The 23947-nt window shown below is 34.7% G+C and overlaps 1 protein-coding gene and 1 non-coding gene across 5 annotated transcripts in view; both read left to right on the top strand.

The window, feature by feature from the left end:
• Nucleotides 1-23947, top strand: part of TCF12 (transcription factor 12) — a 351976-nt gene that overhangs the window by 110491 nt on the left and 217538 nt on the right. For all 4 annotated transcript variants that reach the window (XM_054565372.1, XM_054565371.1, XM_054565370.1 and 1 more), the window contains exon 4: nucleotides 20184-20257. In XM_054565372.1, the coding sequence (XP_054421347.1) occupies nucleotides 20184-20257 (74 nt within the window). The remainder of the gene's footprint in view (nucleotides 1-20183; nucleotides 20258-23947) is intronic.
• On the top strand, nucleotides 14546-14652 carry LOC129064507 (U6 spliceosomal RNA). The gene has a single exon (XR_008528485.1). It is a non-coding gene; the product is annotated as a U6 spliceosomal RNA (small nuclear RNA).

Genomic DNA, 23947 nt, shown 5'->3' with positions numbered 1-23947 from the left:
TCTATGTACAGTATCATGTCATCTGCAAATAATGACAGTTTTACTTACTCCTTTTCAATTTGTATGCCTTTTATTTTTTTCTTTTTGTCTTTTTGCTATGACTAGGACTTTCAGTACCATGTTGAATAAGAGAGGTGAAAGTGGCCATCCCTGTCTTCTTCCCAGTCTTGAGGGGAATAGTTGTAATTTTTGCTTATTGAGTATGATACTGGAAGTGAGTTTGTCATATATGGCCTTTATTATGTTGAGGGATGCTCCCTCTGTTCCCACTTTGCTGAGTGTTTTTATCATAAATGGGTGCTGGATTTTATCAAATATTTTTTCTGCATCTATTGATATGGTCATGTGGTTTTTTATTCTTCATTTTGTTTAATAGGTGTATCACATTTATTGATTTACAACTGTTGTTCCAAACTTGCAGTCCCAGAATAAATCTAACTTGATCATGGTATATGATTTTTTTTTTTTTGGATGCATTGCTGTATTCAGTTTGTTAATATTTTGGGAGGCATTTTAGAATCTGTGTTCATCAGAGATACTGGCCTATACTTTTCCATTTTTGTAGTGTTTTTTCTGATTTTGGAATTAGGATAATGCTGGCTTTGTAAAATGAGCTTATGAGTCTTCCCTCCTCTTGAAATTTTTGGAATAGTTTGAGAATAATTGGTGATCATTCTTCTTGGAATGTTTGTTAAAATTTCCCTATGAAGCCATCTGTCTGGTCCAGTGCTTTTACTTTTTGGGAGTTTTTTGATTACTGCTTCAATTTCACCAGTTGTAATTTGTCTATTCAGATTCTCTGGTTCTTCCTGATTTAGTTTTGGAAGATTGTTTGTTTTTAGAAATTTACCCATTTCATCCAGGTTGTTAATTTTTTGGCATATGGGTGATTGAAATATTGTCTTAGAATCCTTTGTATATCTTTGGTGTCAGTTGTTACTTCTCTTTCATTCTGATTTTATGTACTTGGATCCTTTCTCTTTTTTCTCTATGAGTCTGGTTAAAGGTTTGTCAATCTTGTTTATCTTTTCAAAGAACCAGCTCTTGGATTCATTGATCTTTTGTATCTTTTTCTTTTTTTTAGACTCTATTTCCTTTTTTCTTTTAATTGTGATAAAACACATTAACATGAGATATATCCTCATAACAAAATTTTAAGTATATATACAGTGTTGTTAACTGGTATGCACATTTTTGCACAGCCGATGTCTAAAATTTTTTCATGTTGCATGACTGTAACTGTGTTGTAGCATATGACAGGATTTCTTTTTTTAAAGTCTGAATCATATTTTATTGTATGAATATACTGCATTTTCTTTATCCATTCATTCATCAGTGGATATTTGTGTTGTTTCTACATCTTGGCTATTATGAAAAATGCTGTGGTAAAAACAAGAGTGCAGATTTAAAAAGAAATCTTCAAGATCTTGGCTTCACTTCTTTTGGATAGATACTCAGAAGTGGGATTGCTGGATCTTGTGGTAGTTCTATTTTTATTACTTTGAGGAACCTCCAGTAGTGGCTGAACCATTTTACATTCCCACCAGTGGTGTGTAGGGTTATAATTTCTTTACATCCTAATACTTGATTGGTTTTTTGTTTGTTTTCTGTTACAGCCATTTTTACAGGTGTGAGGTGATACCTAATTGTAGTTTTGATTTGCATTTCCTTTACAATTCATGATGTTGATAATCTTTTTATACACCTCTAAACCACTTGTAAGTATTCTTTGGAGAAATTAGGTTTTCTTACATCATTTAAAGCAATATTTAAGTCACTGTAATGTCAGTAAAATGAAAGATACTGAATTTCTTGGAGTCTTTTTTATTACATTTGAATTTTACAGAATAAGAAAAATGTTTTAATAAGAAATGTTTAAATTATAATATATGTAGGACTGGAAGTAGTCTGTATTGGCCCATTCATTGCTTTTGGTTTAACTTAAGATTAAAAAAAGAAAAAACTTATCTGTAAATGTTACGGAGTTATTCACAGTTTTCCAAATAATATATACTCATCTTAGAAAAATAGAAAAACATTAAAAAGGAAGACAGTAATAATCTAACTTTTTAAATGAAACGGTTTGTACTTTTTGTATTTTCTTCCAGTTTTCCCACCTGAGGCATTATTTTAAAATAGTTACCATAGTAAATATGCAATTTGTATCTTGCTTTTTTTAAAAAAACCAAGCAAACTTCACCCGAGGACATGCTTATTGATTTCAGAGAGAGGGAGAGGGAGAGAAACATCAATGCAAGAGAGAAACATTGATAGGTTGTCTTTCCTACCTGTCCCAGCCAGGGACTGAACCCGTAATCTAGGCGTGTGCCTTGACTGGGAATCAAACCCATGACCTTTCGGTTTACAGGACAATGCTCCAACCAGCTGAGCCACACCAGCCAGGCATACCTTGCTTTTTTACTTAACACTGTCATGGAAAGAAAATTTTTTAAAAGAAGCTTAAGAGAGAAAAACAAAGAATAGTTTTGTACATTGGGTGGTTTCAAATTGGAAACAGAAAGAAAAAGCTTTTAAATTAAATAGGAAAATAGAAAAAGCAGAGATGTTAGATACTACTGCAAATCCTTAAGCTAGGAAGAGAAAGTGGGAAAAAGTATTGCATTATTGCACCTTAGAAATGTAGACACGAATCAGAACCCATGATATTAAACCTATACAAAAATGAGCCACATGTTTCTACTGGATTTTAAATTTTTTGTTGATTAAGTATTTATCAACTATGAATTTTTAAAGTGCATTTTAACACTTCTTACGTTGTAATTTAATTATTTTTATTTTAATCAACTTTTTGTTCATTAGAGAAGCTCTTCCAGGGCATACATTCTGTTTGCTGAATGAATCGTTATGCTCAGAGAGTTTCAGATTTGAGACTGATTGACCTCACAAATTTTTCTTCTTTTCTACCTATTCTGATTTTTCATTAGTCTTGCTTTTACACATTTCCTAGCCAAAATTAAATACATCTTTAACTTTACTTTGTTAGAATTAAAGCTTTGACTCCAGTCCCATGTGATTTTTCAGGTTAGTTTCTTACAGGACTATTTTTAGGGTGACATCTCCTGCTTGGAAATTTAGTATTTACAGAAGTTCATAGATTTGTTATGTTTTCCACAGAAATTATGCTGTGAGGTCAGTGGATATAACATGTAAAGGAGTATATTGGGGGAAAACTTAATCTGTTTTGTTTACTGTAATTTACCTGATCATTTGTAGTGCTGATGGCCTACCACACAGAAGGTATAAAAAGCAAATAAGGGAAACTTAGTAGGGGAGTGAATGGCAGAGTATGGTTCCTGACTCACAGTAGGTCTTCAATAAATAAATATTGAACTCAGATTGTTAAATTGTGGAAACAGATAATTATAGAAAACAGTAACGTGATGTTTTCTGTCATTTGTACCTTGATCTTTTGAGACAACCCACTTAAACATTACAGGGAAATGGTTTTGTGAGGATAGATCATTGTAAACACTTGGAAACTACTACATGCAAGATAATTTCCAGGCACTTTATATACTGTCTCATTTAAGGAGGAAAAGCCAGTGTCACCTGATTTTCACAAATGAGGAAACTAAGGCAAGAAAAAAGATGTGACATTCAAGTTATACAATTTAAACTATGTTTGGCCTACTACCGTGAATCCTTCCTTCTACCCTCCCCCCCCATATGAAGATACTATTTCCTGCTTTCTAGGGTTTTATTCTCATAAAAACAGGAAAAATGAAGTTGATTTTGGTGTAAACTTGAATGTTTTTACAGACTGAGTACCTTTATGTTGGGTACCCAATTGTGTCACCGTTCTGCTGTATGGTCAGACTTTGAGAGATGACATTATTTACTATAAATAATCAGTTATTTGTGTTGAGGAATTTTAAACATGGAAGGCAATTGCCGCTGCAGGCTATCAGTATTTCAGTCAGAGAGGAGTTGATATTTGAAGAGGCAGCACCACAAACGGGAACTCCAACTTAGTTCTAGTCACTTTATTAAGCAGCTGGCAACCTACCTCTCATAATTTTCCTCAGTGGCAAGATTGCCAAATGAGTTCTCTCGCAATAAGAATGAAAGTCCTTTTCTGTAGTTTCAGACAGCTTACATTTATTGAGCATTTACTGTGTGATAAACAATGTACTAAATGCCTTATAAGTATAAACTCATTTAATTTTCATCCTTAGTCTGAGTTATGTTATTAGTGGTGTTTTATAGAGGAAGCCACAGATATACCTAGAAAATGGAAAAGCCAGAGATTGTACTTGGGTCCAGTTGACTATAAAGTTTACTTTCTTGATATGGCTTCGGCAGTCACATAGTTATGTTATCTAGTCTGCCTGCTTTGTTGACCTGACCAAAGACAGAGACTAATTGATTATGGAAGGAAATCAGCTAGATCCATTTTTCTGGCACACTTAAAACTTTGGAATAAATATATATATATAAGTGTTTAGAATATGTCTGTTTTTCCTGACACTGTCAATAAATACCTTTAGTTAAGGCCTGCTAATTGAGAAACTGGGAGGTTTTCCTGGGACAGCAGATTTGGAAGCCAGCCTGGTCAAAGATAGGAATGCTATTCTGAAGAAGGTCTAGGGGAAAAACTAGGCCAGGGATTCAGATATTGAGAAGAGGTGAGGAGAATACTAATTAACTAAGATATTTGATATTATACATGGGTATAGAATTGGGTAAATCAATGTAGCTCCAGCCTCTCCACTTTAAGACTGACAAGGGAATATTCCACTTAGAATTAAGCACATATTCACTGACTGAGTTCATGGAAGACAGATGTTTCTGATTACTGTGAAATCAAAGTATAGTGTTTTTCTCTTCCTCTTTCCTCCTAAACCAGCTCTGAAGGAATTGTAAATTCATATTTTACCCACCTTCCCCCGTATCTTGTTAATGATGTAATTGAGATATTTATTGTGTTGACCATTTTTTCTCTCAGAACTTGAAGGATGTCATTTCATTGTCTCTGTCCTCCATTGTTTCTGATAAGTCAGCCTCTATGTATATGGTTTTTTCCCCTAATGTATACTCTGTCTCTTTTGATGATTTGTGTGTTATTGGTATGAGGTTGCTGAGGTTATTGGATCTGCAATGCAATGTAGTGTTTTGCACTGACTTGAGGAACGCCCTCCCCGCCCCCCGCCATATATATTCTCTGTCTACTTCTGGTCCATGTGGAATATTTTAGACCATTTAATATTGTCTAACATGTAGCTAAGGCTCTTCTTATTTTTTTCCCAATATTTTTTCTACTTCATATTGAATAATTTTTTATTTGTCTGCATTCAGTTTCACTTACCATTTCCTCTTACTCCATTTTAAAGCTTATTCGGTGAATTATTTTATTTCACATACTGTAATTTTAAATTCTAGAATTTCCATTTTCAAATGCTTTTTCCTGCTGAGAATCTCCATCTGTTAATTCATTCTGACCATCTTTTTTTCTATTATTTAAAAAAGTCTTTGAATATAATAGCTGCTTTAAATTCCTTTGCTGCTTACTCCAACATCTGTGTCATCTTGGGATATCTTTGTAAGGAGTGTTTGTTCTAGACTATGTCACATTTTATTTCTCCACACATCTATGAATTTTTTATTCATATTTAAAAATGTATAAGGACATGTTGTAGAGATCTTGGTTTCTCCTGCAAAGTTTTTGGTCTGGTAAGTAGTTACAGTATTGGCTGATTATTCTGAGGCTTGATGTTATACTTTGTTAAGGCAGGTCTATGGAAAGCTCAAGTTATTTACTAAGCTCTTCTAATTAGTTTCCTCATGGTACCCAACAGTGAAATTTATGCTCAGTTATTTTAGCCTTCCAGCTGTTGATTTCAGTAGGTTCCTTGTATTCTCTTCCACATTTGTGTTGTTTAGAATTCAGCCAAGGATTTAAAGGAATTTTAATGTAAACTTTTGGACCTCCCCCAACTGTGACTTTCTCCTTTCTAGAACTGTTTCCCCTCCTTACTTTCCAGTCACACTGGAATTTTCAAATTCTGTTTTCTGGTTCTCGAAGCAAAGAAGGCAGTGGCTTTCTTCTTGTTGAGCCACTATATGCTATGCTGACTGGGCAGTGTCCTCATTGGACAGACTATGTTGATGTGGGTGTTAGCCAGTGTGTCTGGATTTGTTTTTTCACTGATCAGATTGATCCTCTCCAGTGCCTGCATACTTTTGTTTTTTACTTCCTTCCCTTCAAATAGTTGTTTTTAAATCTTTTGTTTATGGTTTACAGTTTACAGTTGTTATTTTCAATTGAATAACCCCAGGGAAATGATCACTGAACATTTGGTTATTTTATAAAAACTTTCCTCAACCCATAAAGATTCCTCATACTCCTTCTTAGTCAGCTGTCTACCCAATAAACCACCAGTCTTTATTTTTATAACTGATTTTGTGTTTTTTTGTTTTAGATTAATATATAAATGGAATTAAGTTTTGTATCTGCTTTCACTAAGGTAGAGTGTTTTTGAGATTTATGCATGTTGTTGCATTTACCTCTGATACATTTTTTTGTTTTGTTGAGCAGTATCGCATTGAATGGGTAAACCACAGTTCTTTTAGCCATCTTTTTTTTATTAATGGTCACCTGGATTATTCCCAGTTTTAGCTATTATGAATACTGTCCTTAAATTTCATGTGAAAGACTGTGTGTGTATATTTTTGTCACTTGAGTAAATTTCTAGTGATATTATTGTCTCAGGGTATATGTATTTTTGTCTTGAAAGAAACTGGCAATTTTCCAAAGTGTACACCATTTTACATGTCCCCAGGCAATATGTAAAATTTTAGGTACAGATTTTATTTTTCTGTCAAGATGATAGTCTGTTGTGAATAGACGTAATTTTTTAATGAATGTTTTTAACTCCTGGTAAATGATTTTGATAATCCTGTTTTTTTCGTTTTTTATTGTAATTTTTTCCATTATCATTTATCCTCCCTCTTTTATTTTCCATTACCATTTATCATACCCTCTTCTACTTTCACTCCCCCATCCCCTACAAAGTAGTCCTCTATTTTTAAACTCAAAGTATTTTGAGGTAGACATTTCGAGAGTGATAGGCTTTATTTACATAGGCAATATCCAACTTTTCCAACTAGTTTTGATAGTTCCAAAAGTTGGATGCTAAAGTAGCTTGTGGATGTAATGATTCATTTTTATAAATTGTAGATGTCCTTAAATGACTACATTTATTTTTTTACGAGTTAGACAAGAATTAGGAGAGTTCAAAACTTTTAAATCTGAACAGGGCAGTAATTTTTGCTTACATGTTACTGCAGTAAATATACATGAGTGTGAAACAGAGACTGTTAGTTCATTCCGTTACAGAACTGTGCTAATGTCAGGGGTTTCACTTGCATTTCATCCTGGTGTAGATACTTTTGTTTTGTGTTTTGGTTATCAGCTGTATACTTTATGAAGGCTTCTTACAAACTCATGCTGTCCATCAGTGGAATTGGGGAGAATAAATTTAAGTAGATAAATATAAAGGTATAGTTGCTACTAAAGGAAATTTCTTTCCTTACATTAATTAGCAGTGTCATTTTGTATATAAAAGTTTTTTATTGATCTTTAGCTGTGTATTCAGCACTGTAGGTGATACAGAATAAGGGCTGAATGTGGTCTTTGCTCTTAAACTACTTTGAAACCACATACTGGGTGATGTTTACTTAAGAACAGTATAACTTCTATGCTGTATGACATGGATTTATAAGCATGTTTGGTACAGGTATTAAAGAGAACCAATGAGGATTAAGGAGGTTGGGCAAGCTGTACAGCAGAGGTGAAATTTAAAATAAGCATTAAATTATTAAGACTTATAACTGTAGAAGAAGGAAAAGCGCTAAGAGGAATGAGAGCATGAAATTTTCATGAATGATACTGTGTGTAATGAATATGCCTCATTGTTACAATTGAGAGTTTGAATGGTATGACACTGAGCTATAGCTCCTTGAAGGCAGGTTCTCTGTGTCATCAGTACCTAGAATCCGCCCTAGACTCTCAGTATATATGCCAGGATAGGCAATTAGTGTTTTTTGACTATTAGGATTGGAAGAGGAGAGGCAATTATAACTGGGTTTTCAAAGGTTTTTAATATAGGAGGGACAAAACCTAGTATAACTGACAATAAACATTTGTTGAACAGGTGAATAAACATTCCATTTTATATTGAAGAATTTGGGAATTATTCTATTTGCACTGGGCACTGGATATGTTTACTTTTTAAGTCCGTGGGCAGTATGTTTTTGAAGAATTGTTTTAGGAAGATTATACTGGCAGGATATTATAAGCAGGTGAAGAAGTATGAAATAGTATGTTAGGAAGATTCAGATAGACCCTAGCAAAAGAATCTTAAGTAGGATACCACGAAAACCCTGAATAAAAAGATGTCAGTAGACATGGAAAAGCTGCCACAGGAGTTATTCATCAGGAACACTCAGTATAGAACAGTGGAAGGAAAAGTGAAGAGAGAATTAAAGATGATGGCAGTTTGCAAGTCTAGTCGACCTGAACTATTGGGGTGGGCCAGAGTAGGTTAAGTAAACAGCCATCATTACCTAAAAGATAAAGTATAAGTAAGGGTATGAAATAATAACAATAACATAATAGTACAATAATAAATGATAAGACAAGAATAAACTGTGTTTCATGTACTCACAACTGTAAACCTACATTTTCCCACCCCTGTTATATGTTATAGTACTACCTGCAATATTAGAAATATTAATAATTAGGGTCCAAAGGCATATGAGGAAGAGATGAAGACTATCTGAAGAGTTTGGTTTTAGATATTACGGGTTTTAGGTAATGACAGGGGAACCAAAATGAAAGCTTCCAGCAGAACTTTGGTAATTTAAGACGCAAAATACAGAACTGAGCTTTAGTCTGGGAATGTGCATTTGAAAACTGATCATTCAGAGAGGACAGTCAAAATCATAAAATTACATGAGCAGTCCAGTGGGTAGAGAATAAACTGAGAGGAGCATGGGGTAAAGAGCAGGCACCCCCCTGCCCCCACCCCCTGCCCCACAGAAGGGAAGTAATTATAGAGACCCAAAGGTTAATGCCAGCAAATCTTAGAGCAGCAAGGTGGTAAATAAGATTGGATGTCATAAAGCACCAAAGGCATGAACAAAATAGGGCCCATTGTCCATCACCCATTTTTGTAAATAAAATTTTATTAGATTACGGCTACTCTTTATTTGTTTACATATCACCCATAGCTGTTTTTGTGCTACAGTAGGAGAGTCGAAAAGTTGGTAAGGAGGATATATGGCCCACGAAACCTGGAATATTTACTCACTGGTCATTTACAGGAGAAGTTTGCTGATCTCTGCCTGCTATAGAGGTCTAAAAAATGAAGACCAAAAGAGGGCCTTTACATTTTATGATTAGGATAACCTTTGATGACCTAAAAGAGTTCAGTTTGTCCTGTAAACAAATGCCTTTTGTGTGCCTAGCATTTGGTTTTGCTGGTTTGGTCTAGGGAGAGGCTAAATGGTAGATAGTAACAAGAGATTCATTAATGAGTGAGTGAATAAATTGTAAGGAGTGGAGGTGGCCAGTGTATATTTTTGGTTTGTGGAAAAATGAGTGATGGCTTAAAGAGTACATGAGGCAGAGATTTTTATAGGTATGGGGAAAATATGAAGGAAACATTTTTATGGAGTTCCTCAGAGAAAGGCAGTGTGTTGCCATTATAGGAATTAATGGTCTAAGACTTGAAGGCAGGGAGTACATGGGCCTCATTACAGGAAATGAATAGAATTGTTTGTGGAATTAAGTTAAGAATAGTAATTGCTCACACAGCTGTTTTTAAATAGCAAATTGCGTTAGGTAATCAGCAAAAATCCACTGAAACATACTTGATAGTTATGCAGAAGTTGCTTTATTGGTACTGGCTTATGATCCTAATGGGCACTATAAAAACAAACAAACTAAAAAACTTTGCATGCAGTTTTTACAGTGGTACAATACTATATTTTGTTTGTTTTTTGGTGAAAGTACAGTTGTAATGTTTTCATCTTCCTTTTCCCACCACCAAACCCAAATATAACTGTCTTATTCAAAAGAACAAAAGCATGAACTTCAGGCTCTCACAGAGCAATGATGTGTGTTTTCATTGAAAGGAGTAGTATCTATTCGATTGCTTCTCTGTCTTTCTCCCTAGACAAAAATGGAATGCTTTATCATATGGTTGGATTTAGGTCCACTATTTTGTATTTTTCCTGTTTTTTCAATCTGAATTCTGTTCAGCTGTACTTTTGTTCTTTCTTTTGGATTTGGCTGTTTCTTAGGGCTCCATTTTAACTTGTTTTTTTTTAGTGATACCTCTGCTTTTTTAAAGCCTCTCTAAGGATGTTAATATACGTAATTAACTCTGAACAGTCTACTTAGAGTTAATATTGTATCACTTCACATAAAATGAAGACATTTTGTGACATAGATCAATTTACCCTGACCCCTGCCTTCCTTTGTGTTGTGTTTGTCAAATAACTTTTAAAGAAGTTAAAAAGAAAAAGTAAGCCTTTATATTTACTGTTTTGATGCTCTTTCCTCCCTCGAGAGTCAAGGTTTTCTCTGATAACATTTTCTTCAGCTTGAAGAGCCTCTTTTAGTATTTATTGTACTACAGTTTTGCTGGCAGCAAATAATTCTTAATTTTCTTTTATTTGAAAATGTATATCACCTGCATTCTTAAAGGATATTTTTGTTTGACCTACCTCTGCCCTGTTGCTTTGAAGATGTGTTTCCACATCTGCTAACATTCATAGTTTCTGATGACAAGTCTGCAATAATTTGAATTGTTGTTCTTTTGTATATATGATGTTTTTCTTTTTCTCCCACCAAGGTCTTCTCTGTATTTTTGGTTGTCAGAAGTTTGACTATGATGTGCATAGATTTGGGTTGACTTAGTGTCTTTAATTGGTAAATTTGTGTCTTACCACGTTTGTGAATTTTTTGGCCATTATATCTTCAATATTTTTCTACCTTGTTCTTTTTGTTGTCTCATTATGCCTATGTTATACTTTTAAATATCTTCTCTTATGTGTCTGAGGTCCTGATCATCTTTTAATCTCTTTTTTCTGTTTATCAAATTGAATTATTTCTTTGATCTGACATTAAATTTACTTTTTCTGTCATATCTCCATTCTTTTCTTAAACCCATACAATAATTACTTTTTAGATTTTAGATACTTTGCTTCCTTTTTTAAAAAATGATTATATTCATTTATTTTTAAAGAGAAGGGAAGAGCGGGAAAGAGAGAGAAACAGGGTGTGACTGCCTCTCATGCGCCCCCTACTGGGGACTTGGCCCACAACTCAGGCATGTGCCCTGACCAGGAATTGAACCGGCGACCCTTTAGTTCACAGGCCGGCACTCAATCCATTGAGCCACACCAGCCAGGGCTAGGTACTTTGCTTTCTAAAATTCCCATTTGTTATTTTGTCTTTTTGTCTCTGTGAAATTTTCAGGGTTTTTAATTTATTATGATCTTATATCCTTTACTTCATTTAACATAGTTATAGTATCTGCTTTAATGTCCTTGTCCTGAAAACCTGAGTAACTCAGTTATCTTAAGGTTGGCCTCTTAGTAATCTTTTCCATTGAGATTGGGTCACATTTCATTGTCAAGGAATGTCAGATTGTATTATGGATATTGTGAATGTTATTTATGGAAATTTAGGTTTCTTGTTATTCCGAAGAGTTGATTTCCTTACTTTAGTGAGCCATTAATTGAATTTGACTCAAAGTGAAAACTTTCTCTTACCTGTGGTTGGTAGCTGTTCAGATCTCAATTTGATTCTTTTGGCCTGAGCTGCAAACTGCCTTGGGCCTGCCCTTGTGAATATGTGCTCTAAGGCTCAGCTAAAAGACTTGGGTGGAGATAGAAGGGGAGACCCCCCCAAAAAAAAACACTGGAATTTATTTATTAAAAAATTGTGTATTTATTCTTATACCTATCGAGACCTTTTTTTCCCAGTGGTCAAAACAATTTTTGAACTTTTGATTTTGATGCCTTTAGGGCTTCTGCCATTTTTTGTTTCACCTCTTCCACATTGGCAGACTGTTTCCCTCTTGAGGACTTTTTTCATCCAGGAAAACAAAAAAAGTTGTTTGAGGCAAAATCAGGTCAATAGGGAGGGTAGGCCAGGGGGCCATGCCGTTTTTGGCCAAAAACTGCTGAACACAGCGCAGTGTGGTGTGGGTACATGTACTTGTAAATCACCCATCATGAAATGGGCAAACGTGTTGAGTCTTCAAAAAAAAAAAAGTACTAAAGCTGAACACAGCTTCTCACAACAACGCCAGCTGGTACACTGATACAGTTGGGTTCCTAGAATATTCTCCCAGTGGGGGAAGTCTGTATTACAAGGGGCTCACTCTACTGCAGATAATTCCAGTTTTCGGGGGTGAATTTGCTTTCCTATTTTTCTTCCTTTTGGGATTCTATCCTTACTTTTTGGAGGCTGTGGTTATGCTGGCTCTGTCTTCTTTTTCCTCAGGCCAGAAAGACAGTGGGTCCTCTATTGGAATTTTAGTTCTTGCCTGTTAAGGCTGCTGCTTGCCTTCAGGATAAAGCTTTAAGAATGGGAAACTTACCTGTGCTGACCTCTAAAAGCTGTTAAAAAGAGAAACTCACTCATTCTAATCTCTTCTTCCAAGTTTGCAATTCCAGCCTAAGTCAGCCTGGTTTTGTTCACTCTCGAGAACCTTTAGGTAGCTGTTTTATATTTATATCCACCTCTCCCCAAATTTGTAGTAACTCTCAGTAGGCACTTACTGCATTATATTGGAATTGAGTTCACTAGGTCAATTTTGAGATTTCCTCCAACATATTTATTTGCAAGCTGCTTTAAAAATAATACTCTTTTAAAATAGTAATTATTGGATTTTTTCTTTTTAACCCATCTTTATAGTTACTTAATTTTTATAACACACTCTTGTGTGAGTGCCCTCATTTTATATATTCTTAACTAATTAACCTTTTAATGCAGAATACTGTACTTTTTTTATGTACCAGAAAAACATAGAGATAAACAAGATATGTTGCTTATTACAAAGTTTTATTGGTAGGATATACATGGAAACAGTCATAGTGTTCAAGATATAGTAAGTACAAATTAATTTCTGAAACAGTGTGATTAATTTAGAATTAGTTGATGGAGAACACTTCCTCAGAGGAGGGCATTTGATCTTATGGTGATTCAAATTAGAAATTCAGTAGGTAGGGGGGAAAGATGAGGGGTAGATATTCTAGACTTAGGAAACAATAGGAATAGAATATAAATGTGTGACAAATCTTGGCATGTTTGGGGAGTGACTGATGTCTTGATGAGGCTGGAGTGTTGAGTTTTTGGTGAGTACTGAAGCTGAAAAGGGAAATTGAAGCCACCTTGCAGAATATTACGCTCAGGAGTGTGAATGTTATTCCTGAAGCAGCGGGGGATCACATTTGAGGAGTGATTGGATGTGATCCAACTTGTGTTTATGGCAAGATAAGTGTGCTGGCAATGTTAACTGCAGATTGGAATGGGAACATAATAGAAGAATTAGCAGTACACAGGATGTGATCCAGAGCACTGTATATGTGAAGAGAACACATTGGGATAGTTACTCAAAATATTGCTGAGGTAGAAATTAATACATGAATAACTGACTAAGGGAATACAAAAGAAGAGTGTTACCAAATTCAAGAGAATCATTAAATTTCTTACCACATTTGTAAATATCCCAACATCATGTTGAGTATATAAAACTTTTTTGGAACATTTCTTATTTAAAATTCCTTTTATAGCCCTGGACTACAGACTATGCTATAGCTAATACAAAGTGATTTTTCAAAGGGCACATGATTGAGGTCACTTCAAAGTAGTGGTACTTAAGGTCTGTGTGTGATTCTCCCACCAAGCCTAGTGAGGGTTTAGGTTTCTCTAAAACTTTTAAATAATTTTTGCTCTTTGGAGGTAGTTACTTGTCTAGTTCATAGAGTCATTTACAGTCTAACTGCTTCTTACTGGAATTTTCAAAATGCTCTTCAGCTATTAAGAATATTGGTTTTGACTATGTGTAAAGAGGAATGAGAAGCTAATGTAGGGAACCAGTTTCAGTCCCACTTCTGTTAATTGGATTGTATTATTTCCACTTTATACATTCATTTCTTCCACAAATATTTGTTAGTACCTGCTGTGTATCAGGCACTGTCTTAAGCACCAAACATATAGCAGTGAACAAACCAGATGACATTCTTCTTCTTTTTCTTTTCTTTTTTTTAATGAAGCTTTCAATGTATTGGGAAAAGACAGACAGTAAACCTTCTCCCATAGGATGATATTTGAACAAAAATCTGAAGGAAATTAAGGGAAGGGACCATTCAGATATCTGTGGGAAAGCATTTTATGAAGAGGAAAGAGCAAGTGGAAACGCCCTGAGGAGGAAGCATGCATGGTGTGTTTGAGAAAAAGCAGTGGGCCATGTTGCTGAGATAAAGTGATCTAAGAAAAAGCATAGTAGTGCTTGCTTCGGCAGCATATACACTAGAATTGAAATGATGCAGGGAAGATTACCTTGGCCCCTGCACAAGGATTACACGCAAATTTGTGAAGCGTTCCATATTTTTAGTGGGGGCAACTGTAATAGCATAAACAATAAAATATTTTTAAAAGAATAATTCTCTTATTAAAAAAAAGAATAGTAGGAGATGAAGGGAGAGAGGTTGCAAGCAGAACAGGTAAAACATTGCATACCAGTGGATTTAATTCTGAATGAGATGGGAAGCTAGTAGTAGATTTTGAGCATAGGATTGTCATGATTTGAGTTGTTTTTAAAAGGTCATTCCAGTTCCCATGTAGAGAATACAGACTGTAAGAGGGGCAAGAAGAAGGGAGATCCTTCAGGAGGCTATTGTAATAATAAAGGTCAGAGATGATGTGGCTTGGGCTGAAATGATCATGTTAAAAATAGTGACTCATAGGTCAGACTTTGGAAATGTTTATAAAGTGAAATCTAATGGGGTTGTACCACTGATAGACTGAGTAGGCAGATTATTTTGCTAAAAATGTATGTTGTGGCTAACAACAATAACACAATAAAATCACTGTTTGACAATTACTTTCAAAACTAAGAAAATTTCAAGAAAATAACTAAGCTACTTTCAAAATTAGTTATTTTCTTAATTAGCCATACCTCATTCTGCTGTACCTTGATACCAGAATATCCTTATCTGTAAACCTGTGTTCTCAGCAGTACCAAAAAGAAATTGTCATTGAATTTTAAAGGGTGATCTGAGAAAGTAAATTCTTCTCATCTTTTAACTGGTCTTACTGTCTTGGATGCTTAAAAAAAAAAAAAAATCAAACTTGTTTTTAACAGTTCATTGTACAGAATCTCAATTTTTATGAGTAAAAATTTCTCTAACCAATGTTATATATTTTATATGAAGCAGCATGGCCTAACTTTTTTAAAATTTCATTACAATTTTAGTATTTTCATAGCTTTTCTATTTTATTTGTTTCTCATTAATGTATAGCAAAGGAAAACCCAAAGGATTTGCTATTATATTCAATTGACCCTCCTTCACAGTGAATTTCTAGAAAAACACATAGGTAGATTTATTTCATGAGTATCAAACACCTGAAAAATACAATAAAAACGGTGGTGGTAGGGTTTTTTTGGTGTATATTATTTTGCAATTGATTGCAGCCTTTGAATCTTATCTAAAGGAATATCATTACTCCATAAATAAAACTGAGTAAAGAAACTATTGAAGAGCCACATTCAAAACTTTGGTCATCTGATAATAGCTATCTCCAATGAGATTTCTTAAATCATTGATTGAGTCACCCTATAACAGAGGGCAGTTTTGCAAAGTATATTGTCTTTCCCTGATTTATAGGTGTTGGGATGTGATTTTATTGTAGTGCTACCAAAGGCTCTGTGTGTGTGTGTGTGTGTGTGTGTGTGTGTGTGTGTGTGTGTGAGAGAGAGAGAGAGAGAGAGAGAGACAGACAGACAGACAGACAGACAGACAGACAGACATTGAGGGAGAGAGAGAGAGGTACCTCTACAATCCCCTGTGCTTTTACTCCCAACTTTATATGTTTCTTTCCCACAGAGATAGACTTGGGCATGATGTTAAGTACAGTGGCTATTAACTTGTTTTTCTTACCAGCTTTGCTTCAGGGCTGTTCTAGCTACTCTTCTCTCCATTCTTTGTATCATTTTTCTTCTTCCTTTCATTCCTTCTCAGCTCACTAGACTCCCTACTAGTACTGTAATATTTTTCCAATTTCAGACCTGTTTCTCACTTTACCCTAGTGTCTTAGTCTGGGGTGGCAGATTTTTTTGTTATAGGTCTGGCAGTGGCAAGTGGAAAAGGAAGGAACTGGTCTGAAGCTTTGCTCCTCATTTATGCCTTTTACCTCCAGGCAGGTCTTGCCTGAACCTCACCAAACCTTGAGTAATGCTTTATGTACACAAACTCTACTTTTGGAACCCATATCAGGGGAAGCAGGTATGCACAGCATACAAAAGTCACTCTCCCCCCCAAAAAAAATCTGTTTCCAGTTTTTGCTAATGTTAAAAACCTGCAGAAGTCTGTAGGACTCTGCTTGAAGAATGAAAGAACGGATAGGATAGAAGCTGTGAGAGAATTTTATGACTGACTCAAAAAAGAAAACACTTTTGGTCAAAAGCTAAAGATGGTGGAATTGGAAAGGAAGCAGATAGACTATAACCAAGTTCTTCATAGAAAAAAGAGTAATGCCAGATGTTGAACTTTGCCAAGAAGTTTTTTTGCCTGTCCAGGGGTCTTGCTCTCTGACACCTCAAAAACTTGGTTTCTACATTTCATTCCTTCTCTAGGGGTCCCTCTGCCTCTTAGGGAATTGGCTGTATATGTAGTAATTTATGATTTGCTTTATTACTTTCTCTATTAAATGTTCTACAAAAGAAGGAAGCAGATTATTTCATTGAATTTACAAACCATTATTTTCAGAGATAAGATCTAACATTTAATGTTCTTTACTGGAAAATATTAAATAAAAATAGTGTGCCTTTTAAAAGGGGACACACGGACTCAAAATGTATACATTGGATTTTATTTAATACAGTCAATTCAGAAAAGCATATATTTAAGAGATTGTATAAAAGATTAAGAAAGAGTCATTTTAATCTCTGTATTAATTATTCATTAACTCTTTTAATCTTACTGAGTAGGAATAGATTAGATTAGAATAGATTAGATTAATATTTTAGAAAACTAAGCAAGACAAACCCTTTCTACCACTTAATTATTGGTAAACTTTCTCTTACATCTACCAGTTTAATCTGTCAATTATAGACCTGGCTTCTCTAAAATTGAATTGGTTTAGATAGACTGGAAATGGGAAGGAAAGAAAATATTTGGCAGTGATTTTTAGATGCATCTTATTAGAAATGTTTTCTCTCCTAATTACTGTAATTGTAACTATTGTGTGTTTTGGTGTTGATAAGTAGTTTTTCAGATTTTGATCAATATGAATAATTTCTGTATTAAGCTTATTTTCTGTGTGTAGGTTTTTTTTCCTGTTTACTTTAATCTTATGGCTGAAGCTTTGGAAGGTTTATTATTCCTGTCATAGTTCTGTGTTTGTACAGCCATTGTGTTCAGCAGAAAGGAGTCATTCATTGATGGTTAAATATGACTCTTGCCTTTGTCAGTGCCAGCCACGACCTTCTATTCAGAGTCTGGATATGTTAACAATAAAACTATAGAGCTCTGAGTCTAAAACCTAGTCAGATCCTTGTTATTCTATAGCATCCTTTGAACCCCCTACTATGTCCAGTTCTATTGATGTGTAGCATTCTTTAGCTGGTGGCTTAATTAGTTACCATTTTATTTAATTAATCTTTCCTCTTCCTTCATGCTATGGAAGTAATCACTATCACTTGATGAAAATTGATTATGTGTTTTTACAGAATTTCATGCATCTCTTTTAAATTTTGTTTGAGATATTTTCTGTAGCAGGCACACATCTTTTCTATATTCTCTTTTACAAATGTATTTAAAAAAACACAAAATCCTCATATTTATTAATCATTTGATATAAGACAGTTCAGTCCTAAGTCATGAAAATTATGGTCAGGTTATTTTCATTAGGATGAGATCGTCAAATGAATTTCCATTATATGTTATTAATGTTCAATAAAAGTATGATTTCCCCCACATTGTTCATCCCCACCAGTCTATTTTCTATCTCTGTGAATTTGACTATACCTTATGTGAATGGAATCATACAGCATTTGTCCTTTTGTGACTGGCTTATGTTTTAGCATGTGTAAGAATTTCCTTCTTTTTAAAGGCTGAATATTCCATTGTATGTACACCACATTTTGTTATCCATTTATTTTTTGACAGACACTTAAGTTGCTTTCACCTTTTGGGTATTATAAATAATGCTACCATGAACATGGGTGTACAAATATTTGAGATCTCTCTTTCTCAATAGAATCTTTTGTATTTTACTTTGGCTTACCTTATATAGAAAATATAAAAAAATCTTACCTTATATAAAACAATAATTGCAAATGGAAAGTATGTTTTTAAAAAGAAACAAACGTCATGTAAGTTTGTCTCAAATCGGGTCTCATAATTCTGTGTGCTGATATATAGTGTTGATTGTGAAGAAAATGCTTGGAAAATAGCCCACAGGTGATAGATGGTACCAAAGTATGATTTTATAAGATACTTCCCAAAATTTTAGAATCTTTCTTAAATCTAGAATTTCTGTAAGAATTCCCTAAGAATGAACAAAACATTTTGTATTTTTATACATAATCTCTGTGTCTTCAAAGCTTTGGGTTCACTTGAAATTGTGCCTGGAGTATAGTCTGTAGTTCAGTACCCATCATTTCTTTACACCGTTTTTAAAAACTTTAAAAATATAGATATGTCACTTGATACAGGAAGTACAGATTAATTAAAAGAATTAATTAGGGTCGTACTAGCTGATTAGTAGCTAATAGACTGTACTTTGGGAACTGACTTCCCTTTCCTTACTTTTTGTCACTTAACCCTTCAGTTGATAATTCAGTCCCTATGAAAGAGCTTTGGGAATGCTGACTAGTTATTGGACATTTTGGGGGCATTTAACTAACTATACATCACTTTCTCATCTAGATCAGAGGACTTACAGGAATTTATACTTTTAAGAAAAAGAGCTTCTAAACTTTGTAGAAAGTTTCTTTGCAATATCTATAGAGTTTTTTCATGCAAGACTGAAAAAAAAAGGTCAACTATTTGTATTTTGTCATAAAAAGAAATTCAGAAGTGCTTGGTAAAGTATACCCTGTTAGGAATCAAGGATGAAACAGACTGGTCCTCAAAACAGAAAAGGAAGAAATGGCTGGATTGAGAGATCTCCAGCTCTTTCAACTTTTCCTGGGGACTGACTGGAAAGTGAAAATAGTGGAACTAAAGCTTCAGAAGGTACATTCAGGAACACAGTGAATTGTTTTGTTGCTAACAATAACTGACCCTTTCTCCTTTTGACTTTTGCAGTTTTCATAAAAGTGGATCTATTCATTTGGATTCAGATTTCAGAGAAGATTTTACTAGTACGAGTTATCATGTCATATTTGATTAGTTTTGATATAAATAAGGTTGGTTTGATGTAGTTTGATTTAGAGTTCTGTCTTTAATTAAAAATATCTAATCAGTGCTCTCAAAGAAACCAGTTTTATTAACGTGAACAATTATTTGCTTCATTTCTAAGGTTTTTCCTTAAGAGCTGAATTCTTCAGATTTTTCATGTAGGGTGGCAGTACTAAAGTATAAAAAGCTGTGTGGCTTCATCTACTCTTAAGAAGTAGCAATGGATGGGGATAAAATATGGAGAGACCTAAATTATGCCATATTCTAAAGTCTCCAAAGATGTATTTTGGTGTGAAATGCATCTACAGTGTATATAGGGAATTTTAGGAAGTAGAGATGAAGATGCTCTGACTTGACTTATTTTCCACAACATTCTGAGACAAGGATTGATAAATAGCCAGTTCCACGCAAATGCATATGCCAGTCACTGAATTGTAATCTTCTGTTATACCATAACAACAAAACATCCATCATAGTATCCTTTTGGATTTATATATTTCGTTTTCTTCTCTCCATAGGTATGGATGAACGAGGAAGTACAACATCTTGGGGAACAAGTGGTCAACCAAGCCCCTCTTATGACTCATCTAGAGTAAGTTTGCTCATCAACCCTTGATTAAAACTGTAAAGATTTTTTTTTTATTATTCCAATACATTTGTCTCCATTTTCCCGCCACCACCCCTGCCCCACCCACCCCTACCTCCCACCTTGGCTTTGTCTGTGGGCCCTGTATACATGTTCTTTGATTTGACCCTTCCCCTTTTTTTCCCATTACCTGCCTTCCTCCTTCCCTCTCATTACTGTGGTTTCTCTTTTCTTTCAATGTTGCTGGTTTTATTTTTCTTGCTTGCTTGTTTTATTGATGAGGCTCCACTCATAGGTGAGATCATATGGTATTTGTCTTTCACCCCCTAGTTTATTTCCCTTAGCATAACACTCTCCAGTTCCATCCATGGTGTTTCAAAGGGTAATAGCTTTTTCTTCCCTCTCCCCCTTTCTTCTGCATAGTATTCCATTGTGTAAATGTACCATAGTTTTTTGATCCACTCATTTACTGATGCGCACTTAGGTTGCTTCCAGCACTTGGCTATTGTAAATTGTGCTTCTGTGAACATTGGGTGCACATGTTCTTTTGAATTGGTGTTTTGGGATTCTTAGGGTATAATTCCAGCAGTGGAATTGCTGGGTCAAAAGGCTGTTCCATTTTTAGCTTTTTAAGGAAATCCCATACTATTTTCAACAGTGGCTACTGCAGTCTGCATTCCCACCAACAGTGTGCCAGGATTCCCTTCCTAGTGCGCTAGGATTCCTTTCCTTCACATCCATGCCAGCACTTACTGTTTGTTGATTTGTTTATGATGGCCATTCTGACTGGTGTGAAGTGATATCTCACTGTGGTTTTAATTTGCATTTCCCTGATGGCTAGTTATGCTGAGCATCCTTTCATATGTCCCTGGGCCCTGTGTATGTCCTCCTTGGAAAAGTGTCTGTTTAGGTCCTTTTCCCATTTTTTAATTGGATTGTTTGTCTTCCTGGAGTAGAGTCATGTGAGTTCTTTATATATTTTGGAGATCAAATCCTTGTCTGAGGTATCATTGGCAAATATATTTTCCCACACAGTTGGTTCCCTTTTTATTCTGCTGTTTTCTTTAGCCTTGCAGAAGCTTTTTATTTTGATGAAGTCCCATTTGCTTTTTTTTTCCTTTATGTCCCTTGCTCTCAGGGACATAACGGTGAAAATATTGTTATGTGGGATATCTGAGTTTCTGCTTTAGGACTTTTATGGTATTATGACTTATATTTAAATCTTCTATCCATCTTGAGTTTACTTTTGTGTGTGGTGTAAATTGGTGGTTGAGTTTCATTTTTTGCATGTAGCTGTCCAGCTCTCCTAACACCATTTGTTGAAGAGGCTATTTTTACTCCATTTTATGCTTCTACCTCCTTTGTTGAATATTAATTGACCATAGAGACATAGGTTTATTTCCAGGCTCTCTGTTCTGTTCCTTTGATCTATGTATCTGTTCTTAATGCCAGTACCAGACTGTTTTGATTACAGTGGCCTTGTAATATAGTTTGATATCAGGTATTGTGATCCTTACTACTTTGTTCTTCTTTCTCAAAACTGCTGTGGCTATTTGGAGTTGTTTATGGTTCCATATAAATTTTTGAAATGTTTGTTCTGTATCTGTGAAATATGATATTGATGTTTTCATAGATTTATAGATTTTATAGATAATAGATAAATAGATTTAACAGATTGAAATCTATTAAAATAGGTTTAATAGATTGCATTGAATCTATAAATTGCTTTGAGTAGTATGGACATTTTGATGATGTTAATCCTTCCAGTCCATGAACATAGTATGCTTCCATTTATTTGCGTCTTCCTTAATTTCTTTCTTCAGTGTTATATAGTTTTTGGTGTACAGATCTTTTACCTCCTTGGTTAAGTTTATTCCTAGGTACTTTATTTTTCTTGTTGTTACAGCAAATGGGATTTTTTTTTCTTATTTCTGATTCTGATATTTCATTGGTGTACAAAAGTGCGTTTGATTTCTTAATGTTGACTTTGTATCCCACTCTTTTGACAAATTCACTTACTAAGTCAAGTAGTATTTTCGTGGAGTCTTTGGGATTTTCCATGTATACTATCATGTCTTCTGCACACAATGACAGTTTTACTTCTTTCTTCCTTCCCAACTGAGATGCCTTTTACTTATTTTTCATGTCTGACCACTGTTGCTAGGACTTCCAATACTCAGTTGAATAGAAGGGGTGAACGCAGACAACCTTGTCTTGTTCCTGATCTTAATGGGAAAGCTTTTAGTTTTTGCCCATTGCATATGATGTTGGCTGAAGGTTTTTCATATATGGCCTTTATTATGTTGAGGTATGCCCCCCCCTTATTCTCACTTTGCTGAGTGTTTTTATCATAAATGGATGCTGTACCTTATCAAAGCTTTTTCAGCATCTATTGATAATGATCATATGGTTTTTGTCTTTCCTTTTATGTGATATATTACGTTTACTGATTTGCAAATATTGAACCATCCCTGCATCCCTGGGATGAATCCCACTTGATCATGGTGGATGATCTTTTTAATGTATTGCTGGATGTGGTTTGCCAATATTTTGTTGAGGATTTTAGTGTCTATGTTCATAAGTGATATTGACCTGTAGTTTTCTTTCTTTGTTGTGTCTTTATCTGGTTTTGGAATTAAGATGATGCTGGCCTCATAGAAAGAGTTTGGGGGTCTTCCTTCTTCTTGGATTTTTTGGAATAGTCTCACAAGAACAGGGGTTAGCTCTTCCTTAAATATAAAACTGTAAGGAAAATCTGCCAAGTAAGTAAGTTCTTTAATATATGAACTCAAGTTCTTAAAGAGAAATGAAGATTAACTTATTTTCATTGGAATATAAAATACCCAGTACCTCCATAGCAGATTTAAAATTCTATGCCCTATCTGGTGTGGCTCAGTGGATTGAGCTCCGGCTTGCGAAGCAAATGGTTGGCAGTTCAATTCCCAGTGTAGGGCACATGCCTGGGTTGCAGGCCAGGTCCCCAGCAGGGGGCACACAAAATGCAACCACACATTTGATGTTCCCTCTCTTCCTCCCTTCTCTCTAAAAATAAATAAAGAAGTAAAATCTTTAAAAGAAAAGAAAATAAAGTTCTTTCCATTAACTATCGTACATTGAGAATTTATTTTATCTTCTAAAATGAAGAAAATATTCCTGGTATAATTTCAACACCTGGACTACTTATACTATTTTTTACTAAAATTGGAAGAGCTTGGAATGCCTCACTAAGTATTCTCCATAAATAACCATATCTCTTCATATATTGTGTGTTTGTTTTGAAAAATGACAATAGCTTTCAAAGAACCAGCTTCCAGTCTCTTCTCCTCCATTCTTGCTCCAGTAGTCATCAGCTGTTTATATCAGGGATTCTATGGCCCTGTCTCCTGGAAACATATCAAAATACATATAACAGGTGACATTTCTTGGTTGGCAGCTAAGAGAAAGTAGGACCAAACTAATGTACTGTACACTGAAAGGTCAATAGATTAGAACTTCTTCCAACAATGAAGAAATAAAAAAATCCCCTCAAACTTAAACTGTGGGATTGAAAATTAGACTAGAGAATTGTCAATAATATTAAATGCTATGTTCCTAGACTTTCTGATATATTGGTGAGAGTAAGAGATACCTTTTCCAAAAGGTCATACTTTGACTGATTAATGAACATTTATGTTTCTCAGAATTAACCAAGAGAAG

This window comes from Pteronotus mesoamericanus, unplaced genomic scaffold (genome assembly GCF_021234165.1).
Source record: "Pteronotus mesoamericanus isolate MK-2021 breed Mesoamerican mustached bat unplaced genomic scaffold, CSHL_Meso_final contig_164, whole genome shotgun sequence".
Lineage (NCBI taxonomy): Eukaryota > Metazoa > Chordata > Mammalia > Chiroptera > Mormoopidae > Pteronotus > Pteronotus mesoamericanus.
The sequence above is the reverse complement of the archived record's forward strand: the minus strand, read 5'-3'. Positions and strand labels throughout refer to the sequence as shown.